General features: G+C 38.7%; 1 protein-coding gene across 1 annotated transcript; it reads right to left on the bottom strand.

The window, feature by feature from the left end:
- Window positions 1-2,281: 2,281 nt before the first annotated feature.
- On the bottom strand, window positions 2,282-13,638 carry slc17a8 (solute carrier family 17 member 8). Its single transcript, XM_063481181.1, has 12 exons — window positions 13,129-13,638; window positions 11,043-11,298; window positions 10,601-10,719; window positions 9,010-9,124; window positions 7,943-8,030; window positions 7,198-7,284; window positions 6,003-6,145; window positions 5,628-5,777; window positions 5,401-5,533; window positions 4,457-4,567; window positions 3,952-4,079; window positions 2,282-3,572 (listed from the first exon to the last, which is right to left on the bottom strand). The coding sequence occupies exons 1-12, from the start codon at window positions 13,224-13,226 to the stop codon at window positions 3,243-3,245; spliced, it is 1,758 nt and encodes a 585-aa protein (XP_063337251.1). The 5' UTR covers window positions 13,227-13,638; the 3' UTR covers window positions 2,282-3,242.
- Window positions 13,639-17,778: the final 4,140 nt, after the last annotated feature.

Below are 17,778 nucleotides of genomic sequence, written 5' to 3'. Positions count from 1 at the left end.
GGGATATGTTTGTTTTCCTTTACAATATTTTCATGAGTGCAAAAAGAAATTGAGGTATAATGGAAAACTTCTGAAAGCAAATGTGTGGCAATGTGTCTGTGAAGGTTCTCAGTCATCCAGGTCATCGTAGTCAAATGGCAATAGCTCCTATCTGTCCTTGAACTGATTCTACCCATATTATCATGTCATTGGAGCATGCAGTACCAGTCTACACCAGATTTGTTTGTTTTGGCACTCCGCAGACCCCAGGGTACCTGCCTTATTGTCTGTGTACATTCTAAGACGAGCATGCACACTGGAAAATTTTCTTCTCTTTATAATTCTTAGTTTTCCCCAAAACAAGTTTAATCATTGATGGGTTGTTGCTCCATCCAAAGAGGCCCTTCTGAGTCAACAGACAGTCTCTTTGAAATAAACAGAACCTTTGCCATTGGCTGCTGACTGTTTGTGGACTATCTGCTCTGTGTTTAAGAGCATGTGAAGAATGAGCCAGCAGCTATGACTGTAAATGGATGGAAATAACTCCAATAAACATAAGTTGCATATGTCTGTAATATTCAGAGCTCTTATAAGTATGGGCAATGTTACTTTAAAATGATTAGAGTTTATAATATGCCAATCTCCAACAGATATTAGACTTTGTCATTCCTTATGGTGTTTTGTTTTTTATTCCAGATGTACTGTGTCATTATGGCTGGCATGCAATAATGTAACAGAGGCACACCTTGGTGTCATAAGTGACATAACAGGCCGCATATTCACCAGAGCTTTGGATCCCTGCACAACTGACCAGCAACAAAGTCCACAGTCCTTGAAAGGTCTTATCACCATGTGAAAGGTAATAATCATTGGACTTTTTGAAGGCAAATCACACATAGCATTAATTAAGTGTTATAAAAGGGGGAATAGCTCATACAAGAGAGGCTAACATGCTGGCAATGAACATCCTGTCCAGCAATTATGTTTGGGGGTGTAAATAAAGCAGGCGGAGAGATAAGACAAAGGATGTTTACAGTGAGATGGAACGCAGACCCATCTTAGGGATACTCAGAAATGTCTCATTTGAGCAAGCTGACATAAGCGAGCACCATAAGGAACAGTATTCTGTCAAATAATGAGAATCAAAAATACAGAGACAGCACACTTTGCTAATGATAATAATTAAAGAATAATTAGTCAAGGAGCTGGGTAGACACAAATTGAACTAAACCTAATGATATAGAGTTAACATGAAGTTAAAAGAGGCAAAAATATGTTTGGGTATTATCTACTATCAGCACTTCCAAGTAGTCTGTTGACTTTGGTGATTACATCACTTTCCCTCGAGTGCCACTGCCAGTTGTGTTGTGATTAAAATATTTTTAGCTTCAAGTCCCTCTCTGGTTAATTTGTGATTCATTACATTTTTAAAGTTTTTTCTTTTTTTAAAGGTTTTTAAAAAAAGAAAAAACAAACAATGTTAAAATGCCTAGATTTATTAAAAACAAACATACTGACAGTATGTTTTGTTTTGTTTTAATTTAATCTGAAACTAAACTTCAGCAAATTCAAGTAGCTAAATTTGATTCCTTGTCTGTGTTTGCAGTGTTAGTGTGTTTTAATGCAATTATTTGAGAAAGGGAAAGAGTTTCCATGACATCAAATGACTAAGGGTAGAAAAACTGCTGGCATTTCCGGGCAGGCAATTGAAACTGTCTTCATTCTTATAACTATCTTATAATAATGATGAATATTGTTGATTTACCTACTATATTTAGCACCTTGGGGTGTCTGTTGTTGTGAGTTGACACTATATAAATTGGACTAAATTTAACTGAATTAAATTGACCTGATAGTAAATAAATTAGAGAGTTACCTAGGGAATCCGGAATGACTGCCAGCTTCCAGCGTGTAGGAAAGGTTAGCTTGTAGTAATTAGCAGGTACCACTACAGCTAGGTAGCATTAACTGATAACTTAGCTCTCCACCCTTTTGTGTAAACACATACTTCTGGTCACAGCCAAGCTAAAGGTTTGAAAAGTTGTCTACAAGCCAATGGGTGATCTCATATTAGCTATGCCCATTTCTTTTTATATATACAATGTACTGTCAACATTTAGCTAGCTTGGCTAATCATCCTTATAGACTCTATTTCCAGTATGTTTAAAATCTGCAGCTAGGTTGTTCAACATTTTTATGTTTAGTATGAATGCATGCAAGTATCATGAAATGTTAAAGAAATTCATGCTATTTCTGCATATACAGTAATCTCAACACTGAATAGAAATGTAGTTTATTGCATGTCAGGTCTGTTTGTGTGTGAATGACGTGTATTCTCTCAAACAATAAGATAATCATTTACTATACAAAACAGGGTTTTTTTTCTCTTTTAGGAGTAATAATTATGAACAGCAAATTTTCCATATAGTTTTAGGATTAAAGTGAATTCTTACTGCACATTGTTAGAAACAAACTTGGGTCTCCATTTATCAAACACTGAGAAACTGCGAAAAGCCAAAACATCAGAAGAACAATGTCACGAAACTGAACTCACCACCTATTTTGTCCCATTATGAGCTCAGAGCTCCATAAATAATGAAGCTGATATATTAGTGCATCACAAACAGATGGTGAACTAAAACTGGTTCAGACAAAGAGAGTGAATAAAGCGGTGACAGGGTGCAGTCATTCAGCAACAGCAAATACATACAAGCAACAAAAACAGTAAGACTCAGTACATTAACTATGATCTTCTGTCAAACCCATCGATACATTCTGGCAGTGCGCCTCTTTTCACATTGCATAGCTGACACAAAACCCTTCACACATCAAAGTAAGCTACATAAGCTGAGTCATGGTTTGCACAGATGGATTTGCTTGAAAAGGATTGGGACAGGGTGCAGGAGGGGTAGAAGCTGATATGTGTATTTAATGTTCCTTTAACACAGCACTAGTTGATTGATGGATTTTGACCTGTGGTTTACTAAGCTTATTACTTTACAATACATGTCATGACAGAGTCACTTTATCAGCAGATATTTATTGATGGTTCATTTTGTATCAGCTGGTTTGTGATTTAAAAAAAAGTTTTAGTTTAGCAGTTTGCAAATTTCTTTTTAAATGAATCTTCATATATCACAGTTGAATGGATGTGCTGACCAAGGATGAAAAAAAGAGGATGGTGTCTTGAGGTACATATGATGCTGCTGCTTCTGACACAGATCAGTTTTGTAAAATTTAAGTCCTTTGTCCCTCGTGCTGTCTCACTGGTACCGCTCCTGGTAGTCCCCGTTCTCATAATGCTCCTCCTCCTCTTGCATGGTAACTCCTCTCTTCTTTTTCCAGCCCTGTTTTCGACCGGACGAATTGTCTGTTGTTCCGTAACTCTTTTTGGGAGCCACCATGTTCTCGCTAGTGAGCTCTGACTCCTCAGCCAGCTCGTCCTCATCAATAATGCCGCATTTATCCTCACTTGTGCTCTCGGGGTTGGCCCATTCCTGCTGCTCTCCTGAAGCGAAGATAGCGTAAAAGATGACCCCTGAGTAATGCACCATGGCCGCAATAACAAAGACATTCTGCCACTCCAGACGAGTCTGTAGGGAGATGAAGAGAGTCAATGAATTTTCTGTCAGAGGAAGAATTACTGATAGTTCACTGATGCACCACTGAGGTAATGCTGTAAATCAGCTCCCTTACTCATGGCACTGAAAGTCCTACAGTTGCAATGTGTATAATAAATTTAACATTGCCATAAATTTTTAACAGTATCCTTTGATAGGTGCAAGATTACATATAGCAATTCAATGAGCCACAAAACACTCATTCCTCATATCATTTATATACGAAATGGGAAAAAACATGTCAGTGCGTCCTGTAATGTTCTGTGTATATATTTTAGAAAAGGAGACAAAGAAAAGGCGGAGGCAACAATGTCAAGTAAAAACAAACTATATTTGATAGGAGGAAAAATACCTTGTGTTTAGTCATAGCGCCAACAATTAGCGGGCACACCATTCCAGACAGCGTTCCCACCCCATTGGAAATACCCATCAGGATGCTGGCGTAGCGAGGAGCAATATCCAGATGATTGACATTGAAACCTGACACACAGTGCACACAGTGTAAACATAATTATAACACAAATTTTCATTTTTATGGCATTTGAATACTTTGTGTGCCTAAACCTCCTTTAAACTCAAATTATTGGTCAAAAAACACAAATCTTTAAACCTTTATTTTGACCCCAGCCATAAATCTCTAAGGTTTTCCAACTGTATCGTGCATGCTTGTTTTGTTTTACTGCTATTAAATTGACCATATCTGTTAACAGATATGATCACAAGGTAAAAACAATACCAGCTTTCCTGCTGTGGCTGGTAAAGATGTAATAACTTTTTGAAAGGTCTTTCAGAATCTAGAAAAAGCAATATAAAACACAAGTCAAATAAAAATCTGCAAAACACTAAAAGTCAAATACCTGAGATGGCAAATCCACTAAAGCCTACAGCCAACACAAGGAAGGAGATGGCGACCCCTCGAGTGTGAGAAAACCCGACCACCAACAGTAGAGTAGCCTCCATACCGAACCCTGTGAGAAAAAGTTCTTTATTAATTAATCACATTATATACTAGACAACACCAGGTCTTTGTAAGAAATGTATCCCCAGCTTCCCAACCTACTGACCTAATGGAAAAAATGAGAATGCTAGAGGGAATGCCAGTGTCACCATTAAGTAGGAATACTGGAAAATATAGAAACATGTTCGGCATAGGGTGGTCTAAAGGGTATGTTAGTGTTGCTTTCTTAAATCAAAATGAAAGAAACTAGTAATTAAATGCTTTTTCATACTATTTTTCCCCCCAGTAATTTACTCACACTGTTGCAGTGTTATAGGCTAACAATTTTAAAAGTTGGATCAGTCCTGGATCTAGCGTGCACAATTTTTTATTTGTAATATAATTATTTTATATTGATATTATTTGCAGTGCTTAACAAGACCACCACCCAACATACGGTTTATGCCACAGGTGACCAAAATTAACGCGAGTATATTATATTTTAGACGTATATATAAATATATTTTTGCCCCTGAAAAAAACCTAAATAAATTGCACAATACATTTTTAAGCAATGTTTTGTTTTGTTTTTAAATGGCAGCAAATATGGCGCAAATTAAAAGTCATATATGAAAATAAATTTTTTAAACAATTGTTTTTTTTTAAAAAAAATTTGAATTTGAATTTTCTGGCAATTTTTTTAAAGATTTCAGGCTTTACAGGGTTCAAAAAACTGTAGGAATGACCAAACAGTAAATCATCACAGAAAATGACTTTCTTCTATGTTATTTTTGTATTTAGTACAAAATGCCAAAGTCAGACAGTTGGGATTAACAGAAAAACGATATGTTTACACTGATGTACCTCCACAGTTCATGAGTTTCCGCACGTTAGTGGTAGACATGATTTTGTTGCTGCGTAAGAAGTCAGCCAGCTGCCCTCCAATAGGAACAACGATTGTCATCACCATGTGGGGGACAGCAGACAGGATCCCCACCTGTACGTAATTAAGGTTAGAATATTTTGAACCTAAGAAATGTTGGGTCTTTGTGGACATTTCCTGTAACTGTGGTTGTTATTGTGAGGCCAACCTTGCTGATGGGGAATCCAAATACTTCCTCAAAATACGCTGGCTGGCTGATGAGAAGCAGATAGAAGGTCCAGCTCCGGCAGAAGTTGGCCACAATGATCGCATAGACAGGCATGGAGGTGAAGAAGCGACGCCACGGAGTTTTGAATTTCTATAATCGGAGAAGAGGAGTCAGTGTGTGCTGTTTATGGACGGTTAGCTCACTAAATTTTTGGACACTGATACAGTTTTTGTAGTTTCTCCTCTGTACACCACCACGTTGGATTTTAAATCAAACAAGATGTGATCAAAATTCAGAGTTTCAGCTTTAATTTATAGCGTTCAGCCATTCTGTTGTGTGTGCATGTGTGTGTCACTATAGATGCAGTAGACACACCTCGGTTACACTCAGTTTGTGCATTGTTTCACCGATGGTGGACTCTATGTACGTCCTCTCTTCGTCTGTGATTGTAGGATGGTCAGCAGGACTTCCATAAGCTAGCAGGAGCCACAGCGTGTACCATAATATCCCAAAAACACCTTTTCACAAAACAACAGTGGCAACAGGTGAATTCACTCATTCGTACACATGTACCCTTAGAGAAGCTTATCTTGGCAGTCAAAGACTTTGTAAAGTATGAAAGAGTAGCCTGAGGGCAGGACAGATTAATTACTCCAAGTCCAGACCTCATTTGGACCACAAGAATTTCTCATTATTAAAAAATGAAACAAGTGTGAGTCATATAGCCCAGACAGGAAAATGTTAATTTACATCAATAAATCATGAGATGGTATCACATCAGAACCAGAGTAGCTCTTTTATTAAAACACGTTTGCCAAAGTGTGAATTTGATGTGAGTGCTAATCATTCCAATCAAACTCAAAAGCGGAGCAGATAAGGCTTATTGTGCAAAGCATAAAAACGCCAGAGAACAGCGTGACAGTCGAGGATGATTAAAGCCACTTTTCATGACACTAAGCTGTGCTTTTAACAACTCCTTTACAGTCTATCCAGCCATTCATTTAATTCATATAGACCTAATAATGTCTAACTAACAGCATATTACTATTTTCACACCTTTCATCTGCTCTAATAATCTACCTATAAATATTGGTAACCATTTAATAATGAAGACCTTTTCTAATTTTCATTTGAGTTTGCAGTGAATCATGTTCATACATTGTTAACTAATAGATTTTTAGATTTTAGATTCTGTTCGATATAAAGTAACAATCTGGCAGCTCCAAAGTCTGATTTTTACAATTTTTAGAAAGAGTGAGTAGTTCTCTCAGATCACTGCTGATTGCTTTCCTCCTTGCCGTTATGTTAAAACACACACCTGAATGCTCCAGACCAGCACAGTGCCAAAACATCAGTTAATCGAGCGCTGGCAGCTACTTACCCACTCATTAGTTTTTTGTTTTTCACACACTGTTTCTGTAGTGCTACATGATGGGGGTTTTTTATGCGTAAATACCTTAAAACTTAGAACTGACAGAGGAGGTACTTTCTTTTTCTTCAAGACTGAAGCATTTCTTATTTTTTACTGAATAGATATTTCACTCTTACATTGATCAAACATCAGCCTTACCATAAACATAGAAGACCGAAGACCAGCCGACGTACTGAACGAGCACTCCGGCTAAAGGCATGGCGATCACTGCTCCTGCATAGGATCCTGGGAACAATGGATGTTAGATGTCATTGCCAGTGTATTATCATTCCAGCTGTGATATTCAAATATGATTATTTGATGTTGCTTCTTGGACATTTTTTCCCTTACGCAATCTTAAACAAGGCCTAACCTAAATCGTTATGTTGCTGCAATGACTCTAACGCAACAAAACTACCCTGTACAATGAAGATGTGTCAACAAAAACATCAAAGAAACACATTAGTTTCATTGAATAAATGCTGTCAAAATCAGTCATTAACACTGCCATTACAGAGAGGGTGTTTTAGTGCATTTTCTATTATCTGACAGATTCATGAACGCTGTTGTTTTGAATAGAGCCGGGAGCGTGAGAGTGCTTTTGGACAGTGAGCAAGGTGACACTTCATTTAGGTGAATAGAGGGAGAAGCTCCTTCAGATTACGCAGATGAGCTGTGCTCATTTGCAGACAATGTCAAGAGTGTTTTGATGCATGGGTTGTCATGGTACCAATTTAAAGTGCAACATGGTTATTTAATTTCAGCAGACACAACAAGGGGACCGGATCTGCGAAACAAAAAAATGAGCTCTCTCACGTCCATTTGCTGGCCGATTGTGTGACACATGTAGCACAAATAGAATCCGCAGACAGTTTTCACAAGAAGAATCAGAGGCATCACCCACCACAGAATGAAGTTGTTGCCAGTCGACTTCGTTCAAGAGGAGGCGCCCATTTGGACCACATCCCATGACATGCTGGGTAGGTAACACCCTAGCAGGGACATGGCGTGGGAGTTGGGAAAGATCAAAGACTGATAAGGTGGAAATGCTTCAGAGCAATAGTTTGACATTTTGGGTAACATTCTCTGTTTTCTTGCAGTGAGTTTGATCATTTGATTGATAATCTTCTTTAAATATGTACGGTAAATAAAAAGTCAGAAACTGGTTAAATGCTTAGTGTAGTTCCTCTAAAGATGACAGATGGTAGATTTTAACTTGGGCTAGTGCAACAATCAAGAGTATTAGGGTCGTTGAAGTAATATTTTGGGGTTATTTTTTTCTCAGAATTCTTACTTTTGTCCGATAACTGGGATAAAAGTCAGATTTCTGATGTTTTTCGCAAAAAAAAGTCATAAGTTATTTTCTTTTTTTTACCCCATTGGCTCAAATCTTCTTCTGTATAGAACAGAAAGCTCCACAGTTGAAAAATAAACCCAAGGTAGAAAACTCTACCCACACACTCACATATGTAAAGCTCACAGTTGTCATTTAGTCGTTTAACTGGACCTCTCAATTCTATTTTTGTGTTGGTGCCAGTTGGAGCATTTCTAACTGAGTCATTTGGAGTACATTTTGCTAACAAAGCCAAAAAGTCCAGAGGTTAAATTACAGTATTCAATGTTATTTTACTGAGCACCATATATCTGTGTGATACACCCATTAGAGCCTATGGCTAGACCAATGCTATCCTATCTTGCAAGTGTTTGCTTATGACTTGGCCTTCCACCCCCCCCCCCAATTTAAACATGCCCACTTCTAGTGCCAGCAAAGCCAGATAGTTCAGCCTCAATGCTGACGAGTAAAAACGCAAAGAGTTTGCACCTCACATAAACATCTGGTACATTTTGTTTTCTCCATACTGAAAAAAGCAAGCTGCGACAAAACAAATATTCAAATTTTTACAAATGTCAAACTATTTTTGTCAGATTACTCATTGTTTTCCCTCACATTTGGTCCCCCCCTCTTCTTACCTCCACTAAGCCCTGAAGGATGCGAACAAACATGACGCAGCCGTAGTGCACTCTGGCTGCGGATGGGATGAACATATTGAGCAGTGATGTCAGGAAAATGGCAGCTCCGAACACCCTGCAGAAAAACTGGAATGTCATCATTTTGTACCATTGGTGAAAAGCAGTAAGTCTGGATAACTTAATCTTCATAATAATCAAACACACTTTCCAGGAATTGTACTTTTTCGATACAACCAGCAAGGCTTTGGATAAGTTTAGAATAAAGATGTGAAGCAGAGAATGAGCCAGGTTGCTTGGAAAATCAGTTTAAAATGAGAAATACATTTCACAGGCAAGTCATTTATGAAATCTTTTGGGCAAAAAAATGTATTGTTTCTTTTAATTTCTCCAAACTTTAACCCTGTATTTTCATAGAGTCTGCTTTTAATATATAAGAGAAAACCGTGGATCCAATTAAGGTCCACAAGGTCTGTGAAGCATAAAAACAAAACAAAGACTTGCAACCCAGTGTTTGCAAAGCTGCTGCAGATGCCTGGTATTGGCAGGCAGTATGTCTCCACACTAACTGGCGGTCAAAGCATCTCAGTCGGCCTTATAATGAGACATATCTCGCACCTCTGTCTTTCACTGCCTCAGATAAAGACATCCCATTCAATCCACAAGTTTCTGCTTTATCGCCACAGTGCCGCTTATAGCTCCCCCTCTCTTTTCTCCTTCGCCCCCCCCTTCTCTGTTTCCAAAACAGTGTGTAAGTGACACTTGTAATATTCCAGCGGCTGGTGTTTCAGAAAGAAATCAGAGGCAGGATCTTTCATTATTAACTCTGTCAGTGGCGTGTCCTCTTTTCCTGTGAAGCTTTTATTACAGGACTGCTATCTGCTCCATGAACACCGCTCACCACACCGTACAGCGTTAACCCTTTAACCACACGGACTGAGGAGGATCCTGAATAAAAATACTGGATTTTTTGGATTTTTTCTTTGTGATCCTGTCTTAAAGGGGACCTGTTATGCTCACTTGGAATTCTATATTTTTATTCTTGGACTCTCCTAGCATAATTTTGTATGATTTGTGATTGTTTACAATAATACTTATTTACTTTATCGGCCTGGGGCAGTTCCTAAGTGCATCCAGTCTATTAAATAAGCTCGTCACTTAAAGCCACATTTCTTCTGATTGGCTGTCCTTCATAAACAGCAGTGCACCTGAGAGGACTGTATTAGGCACATCCTCTGTCCCTGACATCACAGAGTGCCAAACAATAGAAAAAACAACCTGAAAAGGAGCATTTAGAGCAGTCTAAGTAGTTTTTCATTCAAAAGGATTTCTTCTATACACAATAAAGGTATAATAAATACCTTTAACATAAATAATTAGGGCTGCAGCAAGTTCATCTTCATTATAAACAGCATAGTTTTCCCCCATAATGCACTGTTATTTTTGGTACTCTTTAATTCACAAGTGCTCCAAAGTAGTATAATGAAACTGCTTGTTCTCTAAAATGACCAAAAGTGTAAAATCGAGTAATGATGTGAAGCAGGGACTGCAATGTTACTGTGAAACCAGAGACTAGTCATGAAGTGTATTCGACCTGTTGGCGGACAGCTTGTTGGAGATGAAACCACCGGGGATTTGAGTGACGATGTAGCCCCAGAAGAAGGAGCCGTGGATCAGCCCCACCGTCTCTGGGTCCCAGTTAAACTGAGCTTTCTGCAAAGAGGGGAAAATGCAACAGAGAGGTTTTACAAATGAAAGACACATCACTATCATTTTCTTAAAATTCAGTGGTGAACTCATAAACAATAATGCACGCGTACTCCATTCAAGAGATAAAGGGTCTTTCTGCGGTCTTGATCAATTTTCAGATGTGTTGATATGTTTCAGTTTGGTGCTTTGGAGTTTTTTCAATTATTATTGCTTCAGAGACGCTGGCAATATCACAGACAAGCCCATAAAGGCGTGATTCAAATTGGTAAACAGCAGTTTTGTCAACGTTGTTAGGAGTTTAATGGAGAGATACGGAGATCTTCTACCTGAAGCACCGGGGTCCCATTTATATAGACGGTGTTGTTGTTAACCATCTCCACGATGGCCACACCAAGATTGCATCGAATGCCGAAGGAGATGCAGAAACCCAGGCCGCTGAGGATGGCGATGATATAACGCTTAGGCAGGCCGCCACAGCTGCAGTCCAGCAGTGGCGCGGGGCGTGGCGTTGATGCCACCGGTCTCCCATCCTCTGTCAGCTCAATATTCCCCTCTTCTTCCACATTACTGCCATCTATTTTCCTGCAGAGCAAAAATCAGTCAGAAGTTGTGTGTTCAAAATATCATCTTCAAAAATATATTTCTTTATCTCCACATTCTTCTTATAATTTTAGTGTCTCGTGGACTCGACACGATGGGAATCTTTTAAAGTTTAATTCGTTTGAGACGAGATTACACAGAATGCGGCTTTGTGTGTGGATTTTCTTGGGAACTCATGTGATGACAAAAGTGGATCAGTAACAAAGCCACATCCTGCAGAGGAAAAAGGAGAAGAAAGCCAGCAAACTGCTTTTTTCAAATGTATCCCCCTCTGCTTGTTCCGCCACCCAGGATCCACCTTTTCAGCGCCCCCTCCTCTCATCTGCCTGCAGAAGATTTATTATTTAGTGCAGTTCTCCTCCAGCGAGAAACAACCAAGATTGTACGAATGTATGAGGCTGGAGATCTAAATGTACTCACAAACTATAGGCCTATTTCACCACTCTCTCAATGCTCTAAGATACATTAAAAAAAATCTTAAAGGATTATATAAATTTATCACAAATAACAATGACAATATTAATTTAGACCTAACAGAACTACAACATGCACTAATAGAGACCGCTGCTAGAGTAACTGAATATAAGGAATATGCCATTTGGGTATTTAGAGAGTCCGTTGAGACCATTGATCATAAATTACTATTATTTTTTAATAAATTTAAATAGATACAATCTATCTATCCTCACTGCCATCTGTGTTTATGATTGAGGAGCTACAGTGATGACAGCTGGTGTGTACAGTCACTGAGGAATATCTCAAGGAATAACATTTTTTAAAGTGTTCTAAGTTTTGCCATATTGAAATATAATGAATTAGATGTGTTGTTTGCAACACTGCAAAACTGCATTTGAAGTCCTGAAATTAAAATGTTGCAAAAGCAAAAGGAAGTCATTATCAGGAAAACATGAAAGTACTCAAAAAATGTCCCCTCTGATTCATTCTACTTATAAATATTATATGAGCACGTTATTGTAACCATGCATTTATTTCAAAACTGAATTTTGGTGTTGCAGGTGGTTTTGGGTGGAGCTCAATTATATGACCAACTAAAACTAATTCTTATTATCTGTTTTATAATATGGATTAATATGTTCAATATTATTCACCAAATGGAGTCGTTAACCAAACATTACTGCCATATATGGACTTCCACTTTTTAAAACTGTGTGGAGCCTGTCGTGTATATCTTTTATGTTTTTTTGCTTGTTTTTTTTTTTTTTTTAATTAAGACATCACTCAAACTAATTCAGATGTTTATCTCATTGTCACAGACTTAGATAATTCTGTGTATTGTTGTGTGTATTGTCTAGAAATTTAAAATCTTTTTTTAAAAAAGTGAAGAATTTCCTTTTTCCACAAGTTCATAATATCTGTCACTTTGACACACAAAAAAGACTTTAAAGGAAATGTATGTAAATTTTCCTAAAATGCCTTTAATCTTCCTTATTCATGAAGATTCCTCCATCATACACAGACACACAGAGTCCTCTGTGAAATATGTATCAGATATGAAATATGCATTAATATCTTAAAATAAAATCTGTGATTACATCATCGACATTGCTTGGGAAGCAAAAGAATAAAATATTTATTTATCGTCAGAATCTGGGGAGAACACGCCAGGCTTAATGTGCTCGCTGACAGTGTTGCATCCCTTTTACTGCAGATGCTTTATTCTTCTTATTTGAGCATTTTCACAAAGTCTCCACGGTTTCTTTATGCATGCAGTGCAGATTGCAGCTTATAAAGCATGCACAGACACACACTTCATACCTTCTTCCCACCACTTGCCATTCAAACTCCACTCACCTTTGCAGTTTTCCCAGAGAGTCTCCCACTGTGTTCTTCACCTCTTCCTTCCCTGGTTTAAACACCTGCTCCTTCAACCCTGCTAAACCAAAAGGCATTGTTGTTCTCCGGGGTTTTTTCTCCTCACCTTTTATCCCAAAATAGAGTCTTGATACCTCAAGAGGTACTGTTTGTTCTGAGCACGGACACAAAAATCCACTAAAAGCTGTTCCTCATTCCTTGAGTTTGTGGCACTGAGGATTGGCTCCACCTTTCAGTGGTACCAGGAGTCCCTCAGAGGTAAGAAGGAGTTTTGGTATGGGATACTAAAGTATTCATCAGTTACCAAAGTACCGTTTGGTCAGAGCATCTGGAACTTGTTTCATCTCTGAGAGATCCATCCAGGACTGACCAGAGAGGCAGGAAGCAAATGAAAGGGTAGAATCCAGTTTTTAGTTTCTAGGCATTGTGGTCTCCTTTTTGTCTGCAGCTGAACTGAATGAGCTGCTTAGATCTCCTCTCCATCTCATAACCTATCCATTCCTGATGAGGAGGGGCAGGTGCAGCTGGTTTTCAAAACCCAGCCCCTCGCTTTTACACATCATCATCTTCATCATCACCTCCCTGCGCCACCCCTTGAAGCTACTTGGGTTCATCTGATAGTAGGCCAGTGGACAAACGATTAAATATGAATGAGCTTGACATGTTGCACTGAGGAGAGACAGGAGTAACTGGACTGGTGTGGTGTAAAGTGGGAACAGCTGAAACCTAAGACAGAGCCATTGAGGATTGGGTTTTGTATCCTGTTCTCTGCCAGTTTTGTGCCTAAATTTTATGCATTTATGAAGAAGTAAAGGAAATAAGAACTGCTGCAACAATGCTGGTGCCAGCAACAGTACCATATCTCTAACCCATTGGACACTAATGGGCATTTCTGTGAAATACTTACTGTGCGAGTGTGAGAGTGAATTTTCTTCTTTGCACGCCATTAAATATGCAGCATTTTAAAAACAAATACATTGAGATTTTAAAATTTAAACAGCAGACTGGTGGGTGTTGGCCTGAGCCCAGAGAGTCTGTCATAACTCCTGAAAAGTGACTGAACAGGGTAGTTCTGGCACTCATGCCATTTATTTACTGCATACATAGAGTAAGAGCTCAGCCCCCAGTGAAATTCTTTCAACAAATAATGTTCCTTTTACTAGAAATGTCGCAGCTCCTAGTTTCAGATTTTTTATGTTTTTATTATCATTTTATGATGCAATTTTAGGTTGATTGATGATATAATAATCCTTATTAGTCTCACTACATTTTTTGTTTTGTTTTGTTACAACTCGATCTAAAGAAATAATAATAATAAAGAAACAAGATATGCATAATAGATGGGGTGACTACAACAGAATATTCCAAACATAATATCTGTAAAAATATCTAAACTCTCAGATAAAAGTGGATACTGTAGATTCATCTTGGAAGTAAGAAAGAAATTTCTGAATATGAAGGCGTCTCTTCATTTCTAAACAAGTAATTCCTGCCACCTAGTGGCCAGAATGGGGAACTGACGTGAGACAAAAGTAACGTATATGTTTACACCGATGAGTTGAATGTGAGATCAATATTATACATAATTTTCCTCAGGGATTGCTGAATTTACATCTCAATATGCTTATGTTCACATAAAAGCAAAAAAGTTTTTAGTCCTGTCGCTGCAACACTGAAAAACATCGCAGATTCCTGGATGCTTGCAACTGATTTTAGTCCAAATTTCTAAATCTGACAAGTCCATTACTTGTCAGAAACAAACTACTAGTCAGTGGCTGATGATTAAATTCCATTTGTGAAGGAAGTTATTTAAAATCAGCATCCTCTGTCACATCTGACCTCTGGCAGGAATGCAGCTGGACCTCCTGCAGTTCACTTACTGTCCTGAAATTAGGAGGGATGATGCATTCATTTACCTCCTGTACAGATTCCAGAATCCTGGAAGCACTGTAAAGGTGGTATTTTTTGACTTTTCCATTTTCTTCAGCAAAATTCAACTGGCACTGCTGAGGGACAAGCTGGAAGGAGCAGGAGTTGACCGTGATCTTACTGCATGAGCAATTGACTATACATCATCAAGAGACCACAGTATGTGAGGCTTCAGAATCGTGTGTCTGAAGTGGTGGTATGTAGCACGGGGGGCCCTCAGGTGATGGTGCTCTCTTCCTTCCTCTTTACACTCTTTACACTGGACCATGTATGTATAAGTCCACCTAAAGTTCGATGATACAGCCATTGTTGGATTTGTATCTCAGGGTAACAATGTGGAGAACAGGAGGGTCATCACTGAATGACCAAGTATAGTGTTTTGGCAGTAAACTATTTTTATTGTTTTCTTGTTTTTTAATTTCCAATATATCTCTAATTGACCTGTCCCTTGTGCTGCTCCAACAAGTGAATTTCCCACTGAGGGAGTAATAAAGTCTATGTCTACAGCCAGCACAGTGCCGATAAGTAACAAGAAGAACAAGAAGACTGACAATGGAATGTCATATTTTTATTACTTCACCACTATCTAATGCAAGTCTTTAATCGCATATTTTATTTCAGTTGTGAATTGTTTTTTGCCATGAACCAACATAAGGCCAATGGACAGGACGTGGTTCAGGATGGTTTACAGTTAAGTGAGAGAAACACCTGAGCTTAGAAGTGACATCTCATTTACTGATGACTCCTCCACACCTGGATCACCTGTCAATATGCTTGGAAATCTTTTGCCATGTCATCATCATTTCAAAGAATAATAAGCAAGCTTCTACCTCAATCTTGTTTTTATGGATTTTAAATGTTTTGACAAATGTGAAGCTAGAGACACCAGCAACCATATTGAAATGTCTTCAGAGGCCATTGCAGGTGACATAGAGGGAAACGTAAAACTGCTGGCTAAGGATAAACATAATTTCTGTAAAATAATAATTCACATTGGCAGCAATGATACCCAGAGGTCACTAAAATTAATTAAACCGGTGTGTAACTTTGCCAAAAACAATGTCAGACTCTGTAGTTTTCTCTGGTCCCCTCCTCAAACTGACCAGGAGTGACATGTTTAGCCGCATATTCTCCTTAAATTGCTGGCTGTCTGAGTGGTGTCCAATAAAATGATGTGGGCTTTATAGATAATTGGGAAAATTTCTGGAGGGAACCTGGTCTTGTTAAGAGACACAGCATCCATCCCACTTTAGATGGCGCAGCAGTCATTTCTAAAAATCATGACCAGAGATAAAGGAGGCGCTGCAGGCCCAGGAACTGGACTAATGTCCTCCAGCATGTCCACGTTGCCGCAACAGCAGCGGGCGAGCGCCCCCAGATATCCAGACTACCCAGAAGCAGAGTTGTAGACTTACACGCCAGACATGTTTATGTAAATGGAGAGTCCTCCTCAAACATTAAGTTTCATTATGCAGTTCCATAGAGTTCTGTGCTAGGACCAATTCTGTTTGCTTCCCTTAGACAGTATCATTATAAGGTATAGCATAAATTTTCACTGCTAAGTAGATGACACCCAACTGTATCTATGCCGTGACAGGACATGCAGGAGCGACAACCTCCAGCTCGTGCTGAGCAGGTCCTGATGGTGCGCAGACCTGTGGCTGAGATGTGACTAGCTGGGGCTGCAGAGGTCTTACAGCAGGCTCAGAGAATGGATGTCCCTCAGTTTCAGGGGAAACGGGACCCACTGGCTTGGTCTCAGAAGCTGGTGTGGAGGCCGCAGGTGGCTGAATTGGCTCTCCCAAGCCCCTAGCGAAGAAGTATTGCTATCAGCAATACTTGGTATCAGCAATACTAGCCCTGTATTTATTTGGTATCGGATTGATACCAAAATGAGCAGTGACTGTTTACCTCCTGTTCTTCTCCAAAATCGACCACAATGCAGCCCTGGGCATCGTGGGAACAGTTCTTTGATTGCTTTGCTAATCCAACCAGAGGTAGACCTTTGTCTAAACACCTGCTGTCTCACTGGATTATAGAGCCTTACTCACTGGCATATAGCACCAAGGGTCTTCAGCCAAGACACATAGGATGTAATATACCATACTATACGTGTTGTACCTTGTTTCTTTTCTTCAGGAAACCTAAGTTATAGACATAACTGACATAATAGCTGGCTGTTTCTGATAACGATTGAAGCGAAATTCTCTGGTATTTCATAATCTGCTCCAATCTATATTAATGTAAATTGTGGAGGAAAATGTTTTTTTGTATATTTAATTGGGGGTGTGGAAACTGTCTCTGCTTGCCTTTCTGTAAAACCACTGGTTTATGCATCATCGCTCCCACTGCAATTTATGGACACATAAAAAAATAAAAAATCTATGTGTGTCTTACTGTATATAGTAATCATTTGTACACAGTATAGTATTTTGGACGATTTATACACTATTTTTTCCCTTTTTTCCCAATGTTTATCTCTAATTCACTTTCTTTTCCTGTCCCATGTGCTGATGTAACAAGTGAATTTCCCTGATGTGGGAGTAATAAAGTCTTATGTCTATGTTTACAGCCAGAATGGGTCCAATAAATAACAAGAGTATTGATCAATTGATCCAAGTATGTTATATTTTATTTTATTTGTTAATTGTTTTCTGAACTAATGTAAAGACAAAGGAAAGGATGTGGTGGATGTAGCGC

The sequence above is a fragment of the Pelmatolapia mariae genome, linkage group LG7 (genome assembly GCF_036321145.2).
Source record: "Pelmatolapia mariae isolate MD_Pm_ZW linkage group LG7, Pm_UMD_F_2, whole genome shotgun sequence".
NCBI classification, from domain to species: Eukaryota; Metazoa; Chordata; class Actinopteri; order Cichliformes; family Cichlidae; genus Pelmatolapia; species Pelmatolapia mariae.
Note: the sequence above shows the minus strand (reverse complement) of the source record. Positions and strands in the feature narration are given on the sequence as shown.

Coding starts and splice junctions, on each gene's coding strand:
- slc17a8 (XM_063481181.1), bottom strand. CDS start 13,226: ATGCCTTTTGGTTTAGCAGGGTTGAAGGAGCAGGTGTTTAAACCAGGG. Junction 7,285..7,942: donor GGCAACAACTTCATTCTGTG/GTGGGTGATGCC, acceptor CATTGTTCCCAG/GATCCTATGCAGGAGCAGTG. Junction 6,146..7,197: donor TTCGGTCTTCTATGTTTATG/GTAAGGCTGATG, acceptor TTTTGTGAAAAG/GTGTTTTTGGGATATTATGG.